Below are 20,641 nucleotides of genomic sequence, written 5' to 3'. Positions count from 1 at the left end.
CTATTGTCCCCCCTCTCTCCCTCTTTGTGCGCTCCTGGCATTTCTGAAGGCTTATGGCTCTGTGATTTGACTGACTGGATTGGGTGGATTTCTAAAATGGTTTTGGTGGTAGTAGTGGTGGAGGTGGGGGTTGTCCTGCTCTCAGGATTTTTTTTATGGAAATCCGGAAAAGTCCAATGGTATCCTCAAATGGTATACTACCTCTAATTTTATATCACATATTTTGGTTCATTACAGTGGGACGTTATGGGAATTATACTAGATATCAGTATATCATCTATACCGTTGAACAATGTTTGAACACGTTCCCTGTGATCTATACTGCATAGATGGACAACACTGCCATCCAGTGGTTGTGTATTGATCATGCACCTCCACATGTTTTCCAGGCATATCAGAGGAGTTTATTACACCCATGTTCACCTTCTATAAAAGCATCGGGGAACTTCAGATGACGCAGGAAGAACACGCCCTCCTCACCGCCATTACCATCCTGTCACCAGGTGAGCTGCCACCTGGGCATGTGGCACAAGTTAAAATGTCATGGTCAAATCAACAAAAATCAACTTGATTATTTGGTTTGACCTTACTGAAAGGTGATTGGGCCTTTTTTTAAATGTGTCGAATACCCCTATCACTCCTTCTTAGCTATCGATGGCTAAAGTTATTTGAAGTTTGTAAACCGAACCATGAAATACAGTTTCTCCTTCTCCATAGACTACTTTCAGGGTGAGAAACGATCTATCGTTTAGTTGTAAAATATTGAACTTTTCTTTCATCTCCTCTACAGACCGGCCGTACGTGAAGGGCCAGCAGGCGGTGGAGAGGCTGCAGGAGCCCATGTTGGAGGTGCTCAGGAGGTTCTGTGCCATACAGCACCCGCTGGAGCCCCAGCACTTTGCCCGTCTCCTGGGCCGTCTGACTGAGCTGAGGACACTCAACCACCACCATGCTGAGATGCTCACCTCCTGGCGCATGAGCGACCACAAGTTCACACCCCTCCTCTGCGAGATCTGGGACGTACAGTAAATGGTACAGAGGCTGCATGGATGGACGGATGGATGGACGGATGGATGGGTGGATGGATGAGGGAGAGGAGAGGAAAAACAAACGTTTCACCTTAGTGACTCCTTTGACCATTTTAGATGCTGCAACCTTTTCAGAAGCTGACTATTTTACCGTTTCTGATGTTCTGACTTTGGACTTAACACCGCTTTGAGATGTTGTGAAGGAATATTGTGTAGGCTATGCTCAGGTGTTCTGTGAGCTTTTGTGATGGACTACTTGAATGTGACCACCTGTTGCCAAAGAAACTTGGAGACATTATTTAAACATCTCCCAACGGGATAATGGACTTATATTGTCACATTTGCCAGATTTTGGAGAAAGCAATGTGATAACACCCCTAGCATTGACAATTCATGTTTTAATCACTCATTAAACATATTTTGACTAATAAACTTTGTTTACTGTAGTCATGTTATTGTCCTTTAATTGTGTTTATACTCATTGGGCAGGTTTCCGGTAAGCACGCTGAGTGGAGAATATTCATTGACATTGCTTTTAAGTCCAGGCTTAATTTGGAAACCGCCCCATAATATTTCAGTTTGGGTAGTCAAACTAAGCTCAACTCATAACCTAGTTATGAACCACAGATGTTTACACTTGCTGAAATATTTCTCACAACATAACTAGATTGGAATACTCCTATAACATAGTTACTATTGTGGTGGCAAATATAATTAAAATTAGGATTTTAACCTCATGTGGAACCTATGGGGTCATATTTCAGACTTTCCCAATACGATTGCTTGTCGATAGCATGATATCATATCCCCTGTTTATGTTCAGATACAATACATTAAAGAGAAGCCGTTGTTCATGAACAATGCCATTGCTCAGATTGTTCATTGTTCAGATAGCACACATATGACATATTCTTACGTTAAGGATTCTGTTTATACTCAGATAGATTAGGGAATGATTATAATGGTTTACAATCAGACTGACATGCAAATGGCACCTGCTTCCTGGTATCGTCCCTTCTGTATACCTGTGTAATGAATCTAACAATTTGACCCAATTATGTGAGTAAATACTCACATGTATTATTAAAAAACTTCCCAATGACTCTTTCTTTTTATATCTTTAATTTGCATACCCTTATGACAATACCTCTAACAGTGTTGGGAAAAGTGACAAATTGTCATACTTGACTAAAAGTAAAGATACCTTAATATAAAATCACTCAAGTAAAAGTAAAAGTCACCAGGTAAAATACTACTTGAGTAAAAGTATAAAAGTATCTGGTTTTAAATGTACTTAAGTACAGTGGTGTAAAAAGTATTAAAGGATCATGCTTGAGTAAAGTACAAAGTAAAAATAAATGCTATACATCAAATTCCTTACATTAAGCAAACCATGTCGGCACGATTTTCTTGTTTTTTTTTATTTACTGGACAAACAAAAACACACTCCAACACTCAGACATAATTTACAAACTGAGTACTTGTGTTTAGTGAGTTTGCCAGATCATAAGCAGTATGATTTGCGGTATATTGATATGTGCGTACATTGGACCATAATTCTGTCCTGCCTCAGCATTCAAAATGCAAATGAGTACTTTTGGTGTCATGGAAAATGTATCCAAAGTAAAAAGTACATATTTTCCTTAGGAATATAATGGAGTAAAAGTAAAAAAAATATTAATAGTAAAGTAAAGTACACCACTGAAACCACTGACCTCTACTAAAATGGGGAACTAAAGGGAAGAACACTGACCTGATCATTAAAAAAGAGTGAGGAAAGAAAAGAAGCTCTGCTTCAGGTTTGCTACAGCATTTGTTTGACACGTTCATGCATTTGTAATGTAGTTCCATTTGTTGAGAAACCCATAATATTCCTGGAATTTTAAGATCAAAGTAACAAACAAAAGAAACAAGGAAACATATGACAAATGTCCCTCCTCAATAAATGGCACAGGTTGGGAACACATAGCAGTTCTAAGAACATGGTCCATCCTCCAAGTGCTTATTATGCTAATTTACTGTGAGAACACTCTCATTTGTCACAATTGGGAACGTTGGGTGCATAACATTTTGAGACACCCGTTTCAACAATGTGTATTTAGCTTAGGAAATCAGGGCTGTGAACTTAAGCAATGAAACACTTGTATTATTTTTTTCCCCGTCACTGAGTTTACTTTACCTACATGAGGGACTCACAACTCTTATATTTGTGTATGATGCACAAAATGCATCATACACAAAAGAAATTGCCTGGGGATCAAAATGTAATTTATAGACAAGGAAGTTAGCAACATCTACAGCAGAAACTATGATATGTATTTTCCCCTACAAAATGTACCCTCCCCTCCCACTCTGTGAACCAGAGCGTCTAGTCTATACAAACCTCACAGGTTCTTCGCTGCACGATAACAATAGCACAATTACGGATAAGGAACAGAGAGAGCTTACATCCAGGTAACTCACCCATTTTCATAAAATATGCAATCTTTTTCTATTTGAATCCATAATTTCCCTTTTGGGATTAATATTAAGTATTCCGAATCTATCATCTATCTTATGTATCTGTTTTGTGCAAGTGATTTAAAGGCAAAAAGCTATACAAGTTATATTTTATTGATTCTAAGAAATGTTTTAGGAACTATTTTTCTGTGATATGACTTTTTCATATGTTATTCATAAAAAAAACGGATTCTGTGAGTACATTAACTAAAAATCCATTTCAACATACAGTATTTTATGTAAATGTATGAAATAGAGTCTATTTATTTTCTGGTTAGTTCTACGTCTAGATAAAACCCTGTACAGCTGATGTTATTTTGATTATTTTGGAGTCATGCTTCCTGCTTCTGATAATACTGTCGAGCAACACCACCAACACGGTTCCCGCTGGCCAAAAGCCATGCACCCTCTTCGCCGCAGTCAGCTGTGCATTGGTTTGCACCAAGCCTCCTTCTCCTCGTCAAAAGTCTGTGGGAATTCATCTTCAACAGCTCTGAGAAACCGACAAGGAAGACAGTGGTGTGGGTAAGCACAGGGTGTTTGATGGGAATTCATCCCTTTTATTCCCCATAAAAATGGTTACCTGTAACTATGGCGGGTTGTCTCTTTGCAGGAGCAGTATGACTTCCAGTAGACACCTCAGAAGGTGTTCCATTCTCTAGCATTCCATTTGCTTTCCTTTACCTACAGTACTCCTATTGTAATCTTCATGTAGTTGGATCTGTGTGTTCCAGGTGCTGTGTATAGAGTTGCTGGTGGAGGTGGGAACAGCGGTCCTTACCATCGTCATCGTGCCGTTCTTCGACATCATGACCAACATTAAGATGTTGAACAGTGTTGTCTTCCTGTCCTCAGTCCTCCAGGTGGGTGCCCAGTATGTTGCCAGAGAGCAGAATAGATTCACAATTCCCTCCATCCTCTCTATCGGCCTCATTCTGATAGGCTTCCTGCTCTTCGCCCTGAGTTACCTGCTGGGAGAACAGCACAGAGAGATGGACCTTTGGGTTGGCATGGCCATCACTGGGACCCACTTTGTCTCCGTGAACTGGTGGGAGAACTACAGCAGCCTCTATAGAAGCGCCTTCCTGTACAGTATCCTGAGGACATTGGGAGATCCAGGAATGTGGTATGTATTCTCTCCAGCCTGGTCCGACTCCAGGTCACTTCGGCTGTGGTGGGGGGCGTACGTCCCTCTGTTAGGGGGTGGGTTTGATGTTGTCCACTGGGCACATCTGGTTCCTCCAGACCCAGTGCACTGAGAGGACCCAGGACCTGTTTGTATGGAAGATCCACAAGGGGGCCTTTCTGGAACAGTCCATGCTGCTCAACGTACGTTTTGAGATTCAGAAGGACAGAAAGCAAAAAAGGTAGGATTTGTCCAGTTTCTGTGAAGTGTGAGAAAGTGTATGTGTGTGTGGTGTGTGTGTGGTGTGTGGTGTGTGTTTATAATACTGTATTTCCTTCATCACTAGGGAAACAGATCCAGCTACAGAGACCTGTGACGAGATTATGAAAATAATAATCCACATTTTCAGGTAAAGTCTGAAAGCAATCATTCTTTCCCACTAATGATAGAATGATGAATGATCTCTTTCTTTAATAGACTGGACAAATACAGGCCAAAGAATAACCCCACCAATGATGTGAGCTTTGAGTCCCACTATCATGACTCAGGATGAGACCCAGATGGTAAATGGTTCAAGTCTCAGAGATGTATTGAATATACGGTGGCAGGCAAAAGGCAGGTTGAGGGCAGGCAGAGGTTCATAATCCAAGGCAGAGTCAATCAGGGACAGAATGGCAGGTGGGCTCAGGGTCAGGACAGGCAGAAAGGTCAAAACCGGGAAGACTCGAAAACAAAACTTCAACGCAGGAGAAACGGAAACACGCTGGTAAGACCTAACAAAACAAGACGAACTGGAAAAAGACAAACAGAAAACGCAGGTATAAATACACAGGGGAAAATGGGGAAAAATAGGGGACACCTGGTGGGGGGCGGAGACAAGCACAAGACAGGTGAAACAGATCAGGGTGTGACACCCACATTTACTTCAATGACACCTTTAATGAAATACACCCTCTCCCCCGTTTTATATAGATGACGTTGAACTATTTCATCTGCACTGCCATGTGGCTGGTGGCAACATTCTGCCATTAGGTCTTTGGAACCTCGGTCTACATCAGAATCCCAAATCTCTATCTCAATTTTTCCCAGACTGGGACCCATATCTACCTGGATCCTATGGGACTGATGGTTTGGTTGAGCTTTACATCCTTGCTACTGGTGTAGTTCCTTGCCAGGGTGTATCACAGGTGATTTTGTTTTGAATCTGTCTTTAGTTTTCATCCAATTCTAAACCCTCAAATGCAAAATACTCTCCGTTGTACACTGTGATTTAATTTAAATTTAACACTGTGATTTAAATCTGAAATCCTTGGTTGCTACATCCATTTTTGGACATATAAATGATTGATTCTTGAGGAATATAACTTAGAAATGCCTCATGAGTTTATTTCAACTGTTGTACCCCATCAGAACCCAAAATAGAAGCTTGTTTTATGTTTGTAAACAAAGTAAACAAAACATGGTTAAAGCTATCATTTGGATATCATGGTCAGTTTTTGCATCCATAGCTCTGTTTATGAATTTGAGAGTGATACAATTTCTCCATGCGCATCCCTCAGCTTTTTACCAAAACACAGTTGAGGTGACCGCTTTGTTATTGTTTCAAAGTATTCTAGCTTTAATAGCATGAACTTTTAATCCCATTGCCGGTACGTCCCATTTTTCCATTCTAAAACAGATATTACATTGTTGTTCAATTTGTTTTATTTTATTATTATTTTATCTACCCTCGGATCCATTTTGTGGCGTTTGTGGCGTTTGTGGACACAGAATCCAAGACTAGGATAAGACTTGTGAAACACTCATAGCAGGATTCAGTCGATGAGAAGCAGGTAAATGTAATAAGTAAGTCAATATTTTTTGGGATCATCTTGTTGACTTTTAAGTCATAAGTCAGAAAGTCATCAAAATCATTGTATAAATCATATCATAGCAATATCATTCTTGATATGTAGTTGTGTATCTTTATCCTCTAACTCTGAACGCTTCAAAGATTACGCTCATAGAAGAGACAAACAGGGTCAGGTTTCTGTGCATTCAGAATCCGGTTGCATGGCTCAGTAGCAGTGACTGTGTGAGGTTTAAATGAGTGTCTGATATTGGAGAATCCACTGCTAGTTGGTGATGGATAATGGTGGCTGAGCTGGAAGCATTGGGTCTCTCACAGGATAGGGTGCAACCTGCAGCCAAAGATAGACTCCAGTGGCAGAAGATTTTTGCAGCCTTATGTCCACACTTGAGATGAGGAGAACAGAGTAAATACTGCTTGTTGAATTCAGAACAAACATTGACTGCATGTTGTATGTCAAGCAAAGTTAGAAAGTGCTTTGCTAAAGTCTATGAGGTTTCAAGGAGTGTCTGCTCAAATTGAGCAAACTGCACATGAAATCAACTACTCAGAATCAGCAATGTCACACTCTTTAGAACACATATCTGAGTATGAAGTAAGCTATGTTAACTATCTACTACCTGTGGTATTTACTGTATTTACCTCTGAATCACTGTATTGACAATTGTTTATGTCATGCAGATGTGCTATTTATAAAATGCATAGCGATATCTCATCTGAATTCTTACATCAAATCTGAACAATGTTTTTGTTTGAGCTCAGGAAAGAAATCTCAGATCAATTTGAGAAAGGCTTGAGAATCGCTAACACTGGTTGAGAATGTTGAGTTCCTGATAATCTTGTAAATTGACCTTTAACAATATTCTTTCACTATGCATTCAGAAAAGATCAAACATTCATAACTACATCACATTCAGGTTATGTAACTCCATACAGTCAGTCAGGCAAACTGTACAGTATTTACACAGTAGTCTCTACTCAGTGCAATCACTACAGAAGTTAAAGTATTAAATGGTTTTATGAGTTGTTCTGAGACTTGCATAAACATCTGGATATATAAAGATTACATAGGAAAGCTTTACTTATTATAACTCATAGCCTTTGGTGAATAAGAAAAAAAAGTCAATGAGATTCATGAGGTATCCAAGGAATCCTGATGGTCCAGCATCATACTAACATATTGCCTCTAACTTTGGTTTGAAACGCAGCCAAACACAAAACATAACATTTTCCATCGTTTTACAGAAAATGTGCTTATAATAAGAAACATTACATGATTATGTGTGATAATGTCATAAGCTTGTCGATGTATGAACAACAAAACATTACATCATCTTGTGGAATGATATAATACTTCAAAGGAAATTGCTATTTAATCAATAGAAGAGCAAACAAATGTGTATCTGTGTATAAGATATGTACATATTTTCCCCATTTTTCAGCGGTCGCTGCTGTTGTTGTTCAATCCACACCCAGAAAGTGACTGCAGCGGTTCTACACAAAGCCTATAAAGCATTCACACTTTCACAACTTTGGTTTTGTAACCATAGCACCATGTACATTTGAAGGAGGGTCCAGTGTGTTTTGAAGAACTCAGAGCCCTCAGACGTGAGTTCTGTCCTAGTCCTAGTCCTGGCTGGCTGTGGTGGTGGGCTCAGCGTCTGGGTAGACCAGGAAGCCTGAGAAGGTGGTGTAGCGTCCCTGGTTGCTGTAGACGGCATAGCGCTCATCCTGCTGGCTGTAGAGCCACACAGTGTCCCCTCTACGCAGCGGCAGCAGCAGACTCTGGCTCTGCATCTCCCTCCTTCTGGACATGTCCTCATCGAACACCATGGCCTGCACCTCGCCGTGGCCCGTCATCAGCTTGACCGACACTGCCCTGTGCGGATGCTTCCCCACAGTGAAGGCAAAGTAGTAGGCCCCAGGGTAGCGGCAGGTGAAGCGGCCAGACGTCTTGTTGAAGTGCGCTCCGATGTTGACGTACTCCACGTCGAAGGTCAGAGGCTCCTTCTCTTGGTGCCCGCCACCATTCTCCCCCAGGACCGGGGATGTCCTGGCCACGGAAAAGGCAGAGCGAGGCTCTTCAGGGGCCTTAGCACTACTGCTCAAGCCATGCCTGTGGTCTCCAGGAGGAAGGCAGTTGGGGTTGGGGTAGGGGTAAGGCTGCCCTGGCAGGGATAGGTGGTTGTTGAGATAGCCAGGTGCGGGGATGTCGGGGTACACCAGGTAACCGGTGAAGGTAATGTAAGGGCCAGCGGTGCTGTAGAGAGCATGCTGAGGACTGTCCTGCAGCATCAGCCACACTGTGTCCATGGCCCTCAGGCTGATCATGACACTTTGACTCTGGACCTTCCGCCCTTTCTTTTTGTAGTCATCGTAGGCCATAGCCTGCACCTCCTGCCCATTCTTCACCAATATGACAGATAGCATCTTCTTAGGATATTTCCCCACTGTGAAAGAGAAGTAATAAGCCCCAGGGATTCTGCAGCGGAAGTGGCCGGTGTCTGGGTTGAAGTCACTTCCTGCGTTGACCAGGAGCCTGTTGAAGGTCACAGCCTTCTGGGTGCCTCCTAGGATGCTATTGGTCCGTGTGGCCGAGAAGGAGGAGCGGAGGCCCATCGTCACAGGAGCCACATGGAGGGGTGTGACCGACCCCAGGAAGCTGAGTATGCCCAGTAAACAAGCCAGGTGCCAAGGACTGCTCCATGATGTCCGTTCAACTTGGAGAGATAAACAACAATGAGTAAAAATACTTCCTTTTCCTTCAAAAACAATTTACAACAGTTATATTTATCAGCCAGTCTGGCTATTCTATTCTATTTTTGCTTCAACCAGCTGTTTCATTGTAACAATGTAGCATTTTTGTTGTTGCTTGGAAACATCAAGCCACAGTTTTCTTCTTTGGCAGTCCACCTTATTAACTCCATACTTTTCAAGTTTTTGAAAATATAGCTTTTTTGTGGATTGTAAAATGTTGTACCTTATACAGTCAAATTGGGCAAAATAGTTTCATTCCTGCACAGCATTTCACACTTTCACAATGTAAACCTTTTTAAAATTATTATTCTGTTAAAAAAGGCAAGATTACAAGCTAAGATTGCGTAATGTGTCATTGTGTGATGGGCCGGCTGAAATACTATATGAGTGGGTTAGGAAGTCTGGTTGAGCCCTGTCAGGACAGATCCTGCTCATCAAATCAGATGCCCTGTGGAAGCAACAGCTCCTCTAATTCAGCTGGTATTGTCTGTTCTCTCTGTGCACTGAGAAAACGGACTAGATTAGACCCTGGTTCATCTGTTCCTGTGTGTCTGGACAATGGAAAATTTGGGATGGGGAACGACGTGGGGCAGGGCATCATGGGTAGTGTGGGTTAGGGACAATTTTTTTGTTGTATAAAGCCTTATGACATGGTGGACAATTGGCGGACGAAGATCAGAGTGAGACCATGGGAGGGATATGTTGTGGGTCAATTGTGGGAATGAGGTTGTTTTCAGGACAACAATCCTCAATACTTTATCATTATGTTATACATGTATAGATTTTTGAATCTTGATTAGACTGTTATAAAAGGCACTGTGGAAATGTTGAAGTAAGTTGTCATTTCAGGGCCTAAGCAAATGTTTCAGCAGCTTCCTATTGTTACTTGATGTTCTCTGTCTGTGTTATTTCTAACCTGTTATTTCTAGCTCTGGTAGATGCATATTGCATGGTTGAAAGGGTGGGGATCTCCCATCCCAGAATAGTTATGGCTTCACTTATGAATTAAGCCTCTTTTCTGGAGCATTTGACGTCCTCTAAGAAATGTCATTATTACTCATCAAATGGGTTTGAGCTAACTGAGTATGAGAAAATAAACAGTATATCACTCAATGAACAATTCATTAATATATTTTAAAATAGATTTTGCTTATGTAAAACATTTGATCACATTTTTTAAATTTAAATGACTAAAGCTCCAACAAATCCAGATGGCCGAACCATATTCTATACAGCACTAAACGTATGGAAAACCTGCACCTAGTAAATAAAATATACAGTACATTACCACCAGTAATTACAGTCTTATAACCTGAGGTTTTAAACCTGGTTACTTTCATATGTCTACCATTATTGCCTGTAATGTTCATTCATAATCACTGTAATGATACACTACATTAGCAAAAGTATGTGGACACCTGCTCGTCGAACATCTCATTCCAAATTCATGGGCATTAATATGGAGTAGGCCCCCTCTTTGCTGCTATAACAGCCTCCCCTATTCTGGGAAGGCTTTCCACTAGATGTTGGAACATCGCTGTGGTGACTTACTTCCATTCAGCCACGAGAGCATTAGTGAGGTAGGGCACTGATGTTGGGCGATTAGGTCTGACTTGCAGTCGGCGTTCCAATTCATTCCAAAGGTGTTCGATGGGGTTGAGGTCAGGGCTCTGTGCAGGCCACTCAAGTTCTTCCACACCGATCTCGACAAACCATTTCTGTATGGACCTTGCTTTGTGCACTGAGGCATTGGCATACTGAAACAGGAAAGGGCCTCCCCCAAACTGTTGCCACAAAGTTGGAAGCACAGAATCACCTAGAATGTCACAGTATGCTGTAGCGTTAAGAATTCCCTTCACTGGAACTAAGGGGCCGAGCCCGAACCATGAAAAACAGCCCTGACCATTATTCCTCCTTCACCAAACTTTACAGTTGGCACTATACATTGGTGCAGGTAGCGTTCTCCTGGCATCTGCTAAACCCAGATTTGTCCGTTGGACTGCAGATGGTGAAGCATGATTCATCACTCCAGAGAATGCGTTTTCATTGCTTCAGAGTCCAATGGCGGTGAGCTTTACACCACTCCAGCCAACGCTTGGCATTGCGCATTGTGATCTTAGGCTTCTGTGCGGCTACCCGGCCATGGAAACCCATTTCATGAAGGCCCCGACGAACAGTTCTTGTGCTGACGTTGCTTCCAGAGGCAGTTTGGAACTGGGTAGTGAGTGTTGCAACAGCCCTACATGCTTCAGCACTCGGCAATCCCATTCTGTGAGCTTGTGTGGCCTACCACTTCATGGCTGAACCATTGTTGTTTCTACACGTTTCCACTTCACAATAACAGCACTTACAGTTGACCGGGGCAGCTCTGGGAGGGCAGAAATTTGACTGACTTGTTGGAAAGTTGGCATCCTATGACGGTGCCACTTGAAAGTCACTGAGCTCTTCAGTAAGGCCATTCTACTGCCAATGTTTGTCTATGAAGATTGCATGGCTGCATGCTCGATTTTATACACCTGTCAGCAACCGGTGTGGCTGAAATAGCCAAATGTACTAATTTGAAGGGGTGTCCACATACTTTTGTTTATATAGTATATACATTAGCACTGAAATCTGTGTGTTTCAATAAGTTGAACTCTGTGAAACCTATACTGAAAGAACAGAACAGTTGACAAGAGAGGCAATTTTTATCAACTGCCAAAACTCAAACTGAAAATGTAGATATTTATTTTTACTTCAAGAGAATATTCAAAAGTCAAACTATGTTCTTCTATTTAGTGATGTGGAAACATTTCGCCCCAGAACATATTTTAAGATATGACAATTACAAAGAAATCAGTGTCGAGATCAAATAAGATTACAAGTCAATCAAACAGTAAACTCTTAGAAATGATTTGAATGAGGTCAGGTTTAGTTATGATTCGTACAGAAATACAGCAGCAACAATCCCATAGCTCTTACATCTCTCAAGCCATCTCACAAAATCATGTAACTTCTGTATTGGAACCTTTATATATACAGTCTATGTAATTGACATGACAGCTAATGACAGAGAAATACAAACAATACAAGTTTGGGTCCTACCTGTTCTCGTGTTCTGGTACAGAGTGTTCATGTCTGTAGTCAGCTGGTCACCTTCTCTCTCGTTAGCCTTTCCCCAAAGTCCCTACCACTGTGCTGCTTAGATAATGTCCCCCCCCCCCCCCCCCCCCCCCCCAGCCTCACCGTCAACCCATTGGGCAATGGTATATGTCCATTGGGATGAGTCAAGAGGTGGAGCTCCATGGGTCCCATTTTACACTGCTGACCCCTGCATCCTGGTCTGGGTGTTTATCATTGAAGGGAGGAAATACACAGGTTTGTTTAGTCTCATAACGGAACAGAACATCTAGTCAACATTGTGTTGAGTTTATAATCCTTAAAAACGACCATGATACTGGTTTTAAATTGTAGAGCACCATGTGCACAATAAAGTGGTCATAGGCCTACCTTTTTTAAGTAAAAAATAAAAGCATATAGTCCTTTCAATTGGCCCCTCAGCAAGAAATGACTTACACTTTGAAATTGATCCAAAAGGGATAGGGTGCCTGTGTGATGGAGCTTAAGCCTACCATGTCTATTTCACAGCAACAGTAGGACTAACATGAAACAAAATGAATCACAGATGTTTTAACAAGCATCACTTACTTTATCTCATTCATGTCCATAACCGAAATGTATCATTTATGTTGGCACACGTGTTGTCTGAGCTTACTGATGGACAAATCTGAAGCTGTCACGCCCTGACCTGAGAGAGTCGTTTTTCTCTGTTTGGTTAGGTCAGGGTGTGACATGGGGTGGGCATTCTATGTGTTGTATGTCTATGTTGTTTTTCTTTATTGGCTGAGTATGGTTTCCAATCAGAGGCAGCTGTCATTCGTTGTCTCTGATTGGGAATCATACTTAGGCAGCCTTTTCCCCACCTGTGTTTGTGGTTATTATTATTTCTGTGTGTATACGCCACAGTTGCGTTACTTGCTGTTTACCTGTTTATTGTTTTGGTGTGGTTTTCTTCAAATAAAGATGTGGAATTACTGGCACGCTGCGCCTTGGCTCATATATGACAGGGAATTTGAAGATAGAGAACGTGACAGAAGCCATGTTTTCAATCAGCCAAAGCACTTGTCTACAATGGGAGTTTTTGATATTGTACTATATTTAGTCTTTGGACACATTGGGTTACTGTTTTTTATAATTTCATGTGAATATATGTTCAAATGATCAGATCTTAATAATGTTTGCTATATAGATTGTCCAGACCAATATATATATATATATATATATATATATATATATACACATGAAAACAATATCTAAAGAAATCCACACACACCTATAGCATATGCAGTATAAGCAAATTCAATGGAGACAGTCATTTTACAGCGTAATCTCTCTTTTTCAGATCTTAAAAATTGTCTGGACCAATATACAGTACTTGTCAAAAGTTTGGACACACCTACTCATTCAAGGGTTTTTCTTTATTTTTACTATTTTCTACATTGTAGATGTAACGTGTACGCTGGGAGTCAAAAAGCAATTGTATGGGGGCCTGACGAGCCGGCTGAGACATGGGAGCCTGACGAGCCGGCTGAGGCATGGAAGCCTGACGAGCCGGCTGAGGCATGGGAGCCTGACGAGCCGGCAGAGGCATGGGAGCCTGACGAGCCGGCTGAGACATGGGAGCCTGACGAGCCGGCTGAGGCATGGAAGCCTGACGAGCCGGCTGAGGCATGGGAGCCTGACGAGCCGGCTGAGGCATGGGAGCCTTATGAGCCGGCTGAGGCATGGGAGCCTGATGAGCCGGCTGAGGCATCCCCGGTTGCTTTGGCAGCGGCAATCGGACATGACGTAATCAATATAATAAAAAATATCCCTGTTGCTTCCCTTTGGTGAGGCGTTATTCTGTAACGTGTACGCTGGGAGTTGGAAAGCAAGTGCAGTTGGTGAGTTTAATACATTTTATTTTACTGGGCAAGTCAGTTACGTATAAACAGAACATTTAACAAATACGAGTAGAGCATAGACATGAAACACATAACCAGAAACAATAACACATGGGGAAAAAACCAAAGGTAGTGACAGATATAGGGGAGGTAATCAGGAAGGTGATGGAGTCCAGGTGAGTGTCATGACGCGCAGGTATGCATAACGATGGTGGCAGGTGTGTGTAATGATTAGACAACTGGCGACGTTGAGTGCCGGAGAGGGGAAGCGGGAGTAAACGTGACAGTAGAAAAGTAGTGAAGACATCAAAAGAAATAACACATATGGAATCATGTAGTAACCAAAAAAGTGTCAAACAAATTAAAATATATTTTATATTCAAAGTAGCTACCCTTTGCCTTGATGACAGCTTTGCACACTCTTGGCATTCTCTCAACCAGCTTCATGATGAATGCTTTTCCAACAGTCTTGAAGGAGTTCCCACATATGCTGAGCACTTGTTGGCTGCTTTCCTTCCCTTTGCAGTCCAACTCATCCCAAAACACCTCAACTGGGTTGAGGTCGGGTGATTATGGAGGCCCGGTCATCTGATCCAACACTCCATCACTCTCCTTCTCGGTCAAATAGCCTTTACACAGCCTGGAGGTGTTGGGTCATTGTCCTGTTGAAAAACAAATGATAGTCCCACTAAGCGCAAAACAGATGGTGTATCGCTGTCGAATGCTGTGGTAGCCATGCTGGTTCAGTGTGCCTTGAATTCTAAATAAATCACTGACAATGTCACCAGCAAAGCACCCTAAAACCATCACACCTCCTCATCCATGCTTCACCATGGTAACCACACATGCAGAGATAATCCGTTCACCTACTCTGCGTCTCACATGACATGGCGGTTGGAACCAAAAATCTAAAATTTGGACTCATCAGACCAAATTACAGATTTACGCTGGCCTAATGTCCATTGCTCATGTTTCTTGGCCCAAGCAAGTCTCTTCTTATTGGTGTCCTTTAGTAATGGTTTCTTTGCAGCAATTCGTCCACGAAGGCCTGATTCACGCAGTCTCCTCTGAACAGTTGATGTTGAGATGTGTCTGTTACTTGAACTCTGTGAAGCATTTATTTGGGCTGCAATTTCTGAGGCTGGTAACTCTAATGAACTTATCCACTGCAGCAGAGGTAACTCTGGGTCTTCCTTTCCTGTGGCGGTCCTCATGAGAGCCAGTTTCATCATAGCGCTTGATGGTTTTTGCGACTGCACTTGAAGAAACTTTCAAAGTTCTTGACATTTTCTGTATTGAAGTAAATAATGATGGACTGTCGTTTCTCTTTGCTTATTTGAGTTGTTCTTGCCATAATATGGACTTGGCCTTTTACCAAATAGGGCTATCTTCTGTATACCACCCCTACCTTGTCACAAAACAAATGATTGGCTCAAACACAATAAGAAGGAAAGAAATTCCACAAATTAACATTTAACAAGGCACACCTGTTAATTGAAATGCATTCTAGGTGACTACCTCACGAAGCTGGTTGAGAGAATGCCAAGTGTGTGCAAAGCTGTCATCAAGGCAAAGGGTGCCTACTTTGAAGAATCTCAAATATAAAACACATTTTGATTTGTTTAACACTTTTTTGGTTACTATATGAATCCATATGTGTTATTTTATAGTGTTGATTTCTTCACTATTATTCTACAATTTAGAAAATAGTAAAAGTAAAGAAAAACCCTGGAATGAGTAGGTGTGTCCAAACTTTTGATTGGTACTGTATATAAAAACAATGTCTAAAGTATTCCACACACACTCACACGCACTCCTAGAGTACATTATACAGCAGAAACATATCCAATGCAGAGTGAGGCATGCTACTGTCACACCCTGATCTGTTTCACCTGTCTTTGTGCTTGTCTCTACCCCCCTCCAGGTGTCACCCATCTTCCCCATTATCCCAGTGTATTTATACCTGTGTTCTCTGTTTGTCTGTTGCCAGTTCCCCCTTTGAAGAGGGGGATGACCATGGCAGCTTTCCAGTCTTTGGGGATCTCAGCTTGAATAGGCAGGTTGAATAGGCAAGTAGTAGGGGTTGCAACAATTTTGGCAAATAATTTTAGAAAGAGAGAGTCCAGATTGTCTAGCCCAGCTGATTTGTAGGGATCCAGATTCTCTTAGCTTTTTCAGAACATCAGCTGTCTGGTTTTGGGTGAAGGAGAAGCGGGGGGCTTGGGAAAGCTGCTGCAGGGGGTGCTGAGATGTTGGTAGGGGTAGCCAGGTGGAAAGCATGGCCAGCCATAGAAAAATGCTTATTGAAATTATTGTATATTTATCGGTGGTGAGTGTTTCCTATCCTCAGTGCAGTGGGCAGCTGGGAGGAGGTGCTCTTATTCTCCATGGACTTTACAGTGTCCCAAAACTTTCTGGAATTAGTGCTACAGGAAGTACATTTCTGTTTGAAAAAGCTAGCCTTAGCTTTCCTAGCTGACTGAGTATATTGGTTCCTGACTTCCCTGAAAAGTTGCATATCACGGGGGCTATTCGATGCTAATGCAGAACGCCACAGGATGTTTTTGTGCTGGTCAGTCAAGTCTGGGTTGAACCAAGGGCTATATCTGTTCTTAGTTCTACATTTTTTTAAATGGGGCGTGCTTATTTAATATGGTGAGGAAAGCACTTTTGAAGAGCAACCAGGCATCCTCTACTGACGGGATAAGGTCAGCGAGTAGGCCTTCAGGATATGCACTATACTTTATCATCACATTTTGTAATGCATGTAAATGCACAAAACAAGTTACAGCGTTCTTACTGTTCTACCCTCAGAATTGACAGAAGACCCTATGGTGGTGGCCGTGGCCAGTGGTGGAAATAGTAAAGGGCCGGGAATGACATACGACTGCTATCTTAAATAAAGCAGGCCATTGAGGAGAACGATGACACCTTTGCCAATGTGGCATCCATCAGCCTACCAACAATTGCTCGACATTTGAAGAGGCACCAGGTATCTATGAAACACATTTACCTGGTGCCTTTTAAGAGAAACAACGACCAGGTGAAACAACTGCGGGTCGAGTATATTCAGGTACAGCACTATACTGTATTACTGTTACTATTTGATGCACATGCTACTTCACAATATCATTTTGGAACTATACTGTAAAAATAACTGACCAAAATATATTTTTAGAGGGTGATGGTGCTTGATGCTGCTGTGAACCATCACAAGTATATCTTTGTTCATGAAGCGTAATTCAACCTGGCCAAAACTCGTGTCGTGGGCGGAACCTCATCGGTCAACAGGCGACCGTCCTAGTCCCTGGACAATGTGGGTTAAACATCTCTATGTGCGCAGGTATCTCTGAAGATGGTGTGGTAGGATGTATGGTAGGATCCTACAATGCTGCACACCTCATTGTGTTTCTCAATGAAATTGAGCAGGCCAGTCAAGCTGAAGGGGTCACCTACTGTATGTCGTTGTGTGGGACAATGTCAGGTTCCATCATGCAGAGGTGGTTGAGGCATGGTTTCGGGCCAATCCCCGATTCGTGACCCCAAACTCTACTTTCCTCAACCCTATTGAGGAATTTGTTTCAGCATGGAGGTGGAAGTGTGTACGATCACACTTCCACCCATCCCCATGAGGCATGTGAAGACATCAATGCAGACCAATGTCAAGCTTGGATTCACCATGCCAAAAGGTTTTTCCCATGATTGCATGAACAATGAGGACATTCATTGTGATGTGGATGAGAATTTATGGCCAAATGCTTAAGACAGGCTTGATCCAAATTAATGGTTTTATTTTCATTTGTTTCATTTAATTTCTTACATTTGATTACAGACAGTACACCTATGTTGCAATTATTTCTGAAAAATATTTTGCATGAATGATTGAGCACACCTTTGATTACACATTGGATAGATATTATGTAAATTATAGATTTTCTGTCAATTTTGTTGGATAATGTAAGAGTTTTCACATTAGGCAATACAATGTAATTTACAGTACTGTAGCATATTATTTTCAGCACTTCTAAGGTTGATTTGAAACATGTATCTTGCATTGTTTTCTATTCCATTAACTGGTAGTTAAAACAACTAAATTGAAAAGATATCACTATGTTTTAGTGATTAAACAAATCTTCTCATTAAATTTCACAAACTTCTATTTTGAATCAATGGTTGTGTGGTGAGAGATGTTTACAATCCAAAAGAAAGCACAATTACAGGTTGTTAACGAAAAACTGTCTGTGTGACCAGTTTGGAGTTCAGTACTAAGATTTGTCAAAATGTACCACACACCTGTGAAAGGAGTACCAAAGCGATTTAACAAAAAAAAAACTAAGATTTGAACATGTATTCACAGGATTTGATTCATGAAAAAAAACAGTAACCCCATGTGTCCAAAGACTAAATATAGTACAATACAGAAACTGTTGTAGTTCACAAATGACAAAGAGTTGACTAATATACAGTGCATTTGGAAAGTATTCAGAACCCTTGACTTTTTCCACATTGTTACATTACAGCTTTATTCTAAAATGGATTAACCCTCCTGTTGTTTGTTTCATGTTAATTAATTCTGTGTTCCCGGTCCAAAATGACCGCTCCATTATAGCTGATTATAAATCCATAATATATTATCACCTAATATTGTGTTAGATCTTTTTATCAACTTAAGTTCTTGTGAAAATTACAAGTTTTGAACTTCTATTTGATATTTATGGCCTGTAGGCCTCATTGACCTGAGCTCATACAACTTGTTTTTGAGTAAAAAAAAGCATTAAATAAGGATTATTTTTACTATAACAAATACTCAGATGAAACATTGTGCAATTTATCACAGACTACTTTGTGTCAAAATTTAACAAGGACTCTCTCCTCCTTGCCAGTGTCACGATCAAAGATATAATCAAGAGCCTCACATACAGTATATCGTTTGGTCATTGTGCAGCCACAGAATGAATTGTGAGCAAGGCCTCAAAAGCTTTATATACCGGGAACACAGGTGTACAAAAGTTAAAACACCCAAAATGTAATGAAAATCATCTAAATGTATTTTGTGTGTTCAGATGCCCTGTGTGGACAAAGTCATAGAACCTTATGACAATCAGATTTAATGAACTACATTTTTCAGAGAGAAAACTTGTAAATTTGACCAATTTGACCGGAACACAACAGGAGGGTTAAATAAGCAATTTTCCTCATAAATCTACACACAATACCTCTGACTGGAGTTAAAGGTTCACCTTCAACAGGTCAATGACCCAAAGCACACAGCCAAGACAACACAGGAGTGGCTTCGGGACAAGTCTCTGAATGTCCTTGAGTGGCCCAGCCAGAGCCCGGACTTGAACCTGATAGAACATCTCTGGAGAGACCTGAAAATAGCTGTGCAGCGACGCTTCTCATCAAACCTGACAGAGCTTGAGAGGATCTGCAGAGAAGAATGGGAGAAACTCCCCAAAATCAGGTGTGCCAAGCTTGTAGCGTCATAACCAAGAAGACTTGAGGCTGTAATCACTGCCAGAGGTGCTTCAACAAAGTACTGAGTAAAGGATCTGAATATTTATGTAAATGCTTATTTAAAAAAAAAAAAACATTTTCTAAAATTCTGTAAACCTGTTTCTGCTTTGTCATTATGGTGTATTGTGTGTAAATTGATGAGGGAAAAAAAGATTTAATCAATTTTAGAATAAGGCAGTAACGTAACAAAATGTAGGAAAAGTCAAGGGGTCTGAATACTTTCCGAATGTACTGTATTTGGCATATTGGGGCTTAGAACAAGTCAAATAACAATACTATGCTTTTAAACAATTTAATTCTGAAATATTCCATTGTCAACTTTGATTAACATTTCAATGTGACCTGTCTAGATACTTGTAACTAAATTGAAAAAATATATAAACGCAACATGTAAAGTGTTGGTCCCACCTTTGATGAGCTGAAATAAAAGTTCCCAGAAATGTTCCATATGCACAAAAAGCTTATTTCTCTCAAATGTTGTGCACACATGTGTTTAAAATCTGTAATAAAGCCCTTTTGTGGGGAAAACTCATTCTGATTGTACTAAATATAGTACAAGGATGTGAATGCGATGTGGATCTGTCCAATCAAACACTGTCACTTATCATACCCATTAACCATAATAAAACTACATTTTCCATAATCTTTAATGATGGTCTCATGACGCAGAACTGCAGAACACCGGAAGACGTGTGTGCGCGCGCCTTTCGCTGTCAATGCAAACGAAAGAAAAGAAGCAAGAGAGCTACAGCAAAGATTTTTATAGCTAACCCAAGATAGACCACTGCCTGTCCAATCGGAACAAAGAGTCATAGTTGGCAGAACAAGCAGGGCGGTGACCAGAGCCAAGGACAAGCTAGTGAGATCCTATTGGCGCGTTCTC

General features: G+C 41.2%; 2 protein-coding genes across 5 annotated transcripts in view; one reads left to right on the top strand and one right to left on the bottom strand.

Moving 5' to 3' along the window:
• The window catches only part of LOC106561422 (bile acid receptor), a 37,019-nt gene extending 35,559 nt beyond the window's left edge, over positions 1 to 1,460 (top strand). For all 4 annotated transcript variants that reach the window (XM_014125384.3, XM_014125383.3, XM_014125385.3 and 1 more), the window contains 2 exons: positions 390 to 503; positions 791 to 1,460. In XM_014125384.3, coding sequence (XP_013980859.2) covers positions 390 to 503; positions 791 to 1,029 — 353 coding nt within the window. In that variant the 3' untranslated portion in view covers positions 1,030 to 1,460. The remainder of the gene's footprint in view (positions 1 to 389; positions 504 to 790) is intronic.
• A 6,041-nt stretch (positions 1,461 to 7,501) lies between these two features.
• LOC106561423 (complement C1q tumor necrosis factor-related protein 4) lies at positions 7,502 to 12,432 on the bottom strand. The gene is made up of 2 exons (XM_014125386.3): positions 12,344 to 12,432; positions 7,502 to 9,222 (listed from the first exon to the last, which is right to left on the bottom strand). Exons 1-2 carry the CDS (start codon positions 12,372 to 12,374, stop codon positions 8,129 to 8,131), a joined length of 1,125 nt encoding a protein of 374 aa, XP_013980861.1. The 5' UTR covers positions 12,375 to 12,432; the 3' UTR covers positions 7,502 to 8,128.
• Between the last annotated feature and the right edge of the window lie 8,209 nt (positions 12,433 to 20,641).

This window comes from Salmo salar, chromosome 10, assembly GCF_965601325.2.
Source record: "Salmo salar chromosome 10, fSalSal1, whole genome shotgun sequence".
Taxonomy (NCBI): domain Eukaryota; kingdom Metazoa; phylum Chordata; class Actinopteri; order Salmoniformes; family Salmonidae; genus Salmo; species Salmo salar.
This window is presented reverse-complemented; position numbering and strand designations above follow the sequence as displayed.

Bases quoted from the DNA above. Each gene is read 5' to 3' on its own strand.
- LOC106561423 (XM_014125386.3), bottom strand. From the start codon at position 12,374: ATGAACACTCTGTACCAGAACACGAGAACAG. The intron at 9,223-12,343 runs GTAGGACCCAAA...TATCTCTCCAAG, and splicing joins GTACCAGAACACGAGAACAG to TTGAACGGACATCATGGAGC.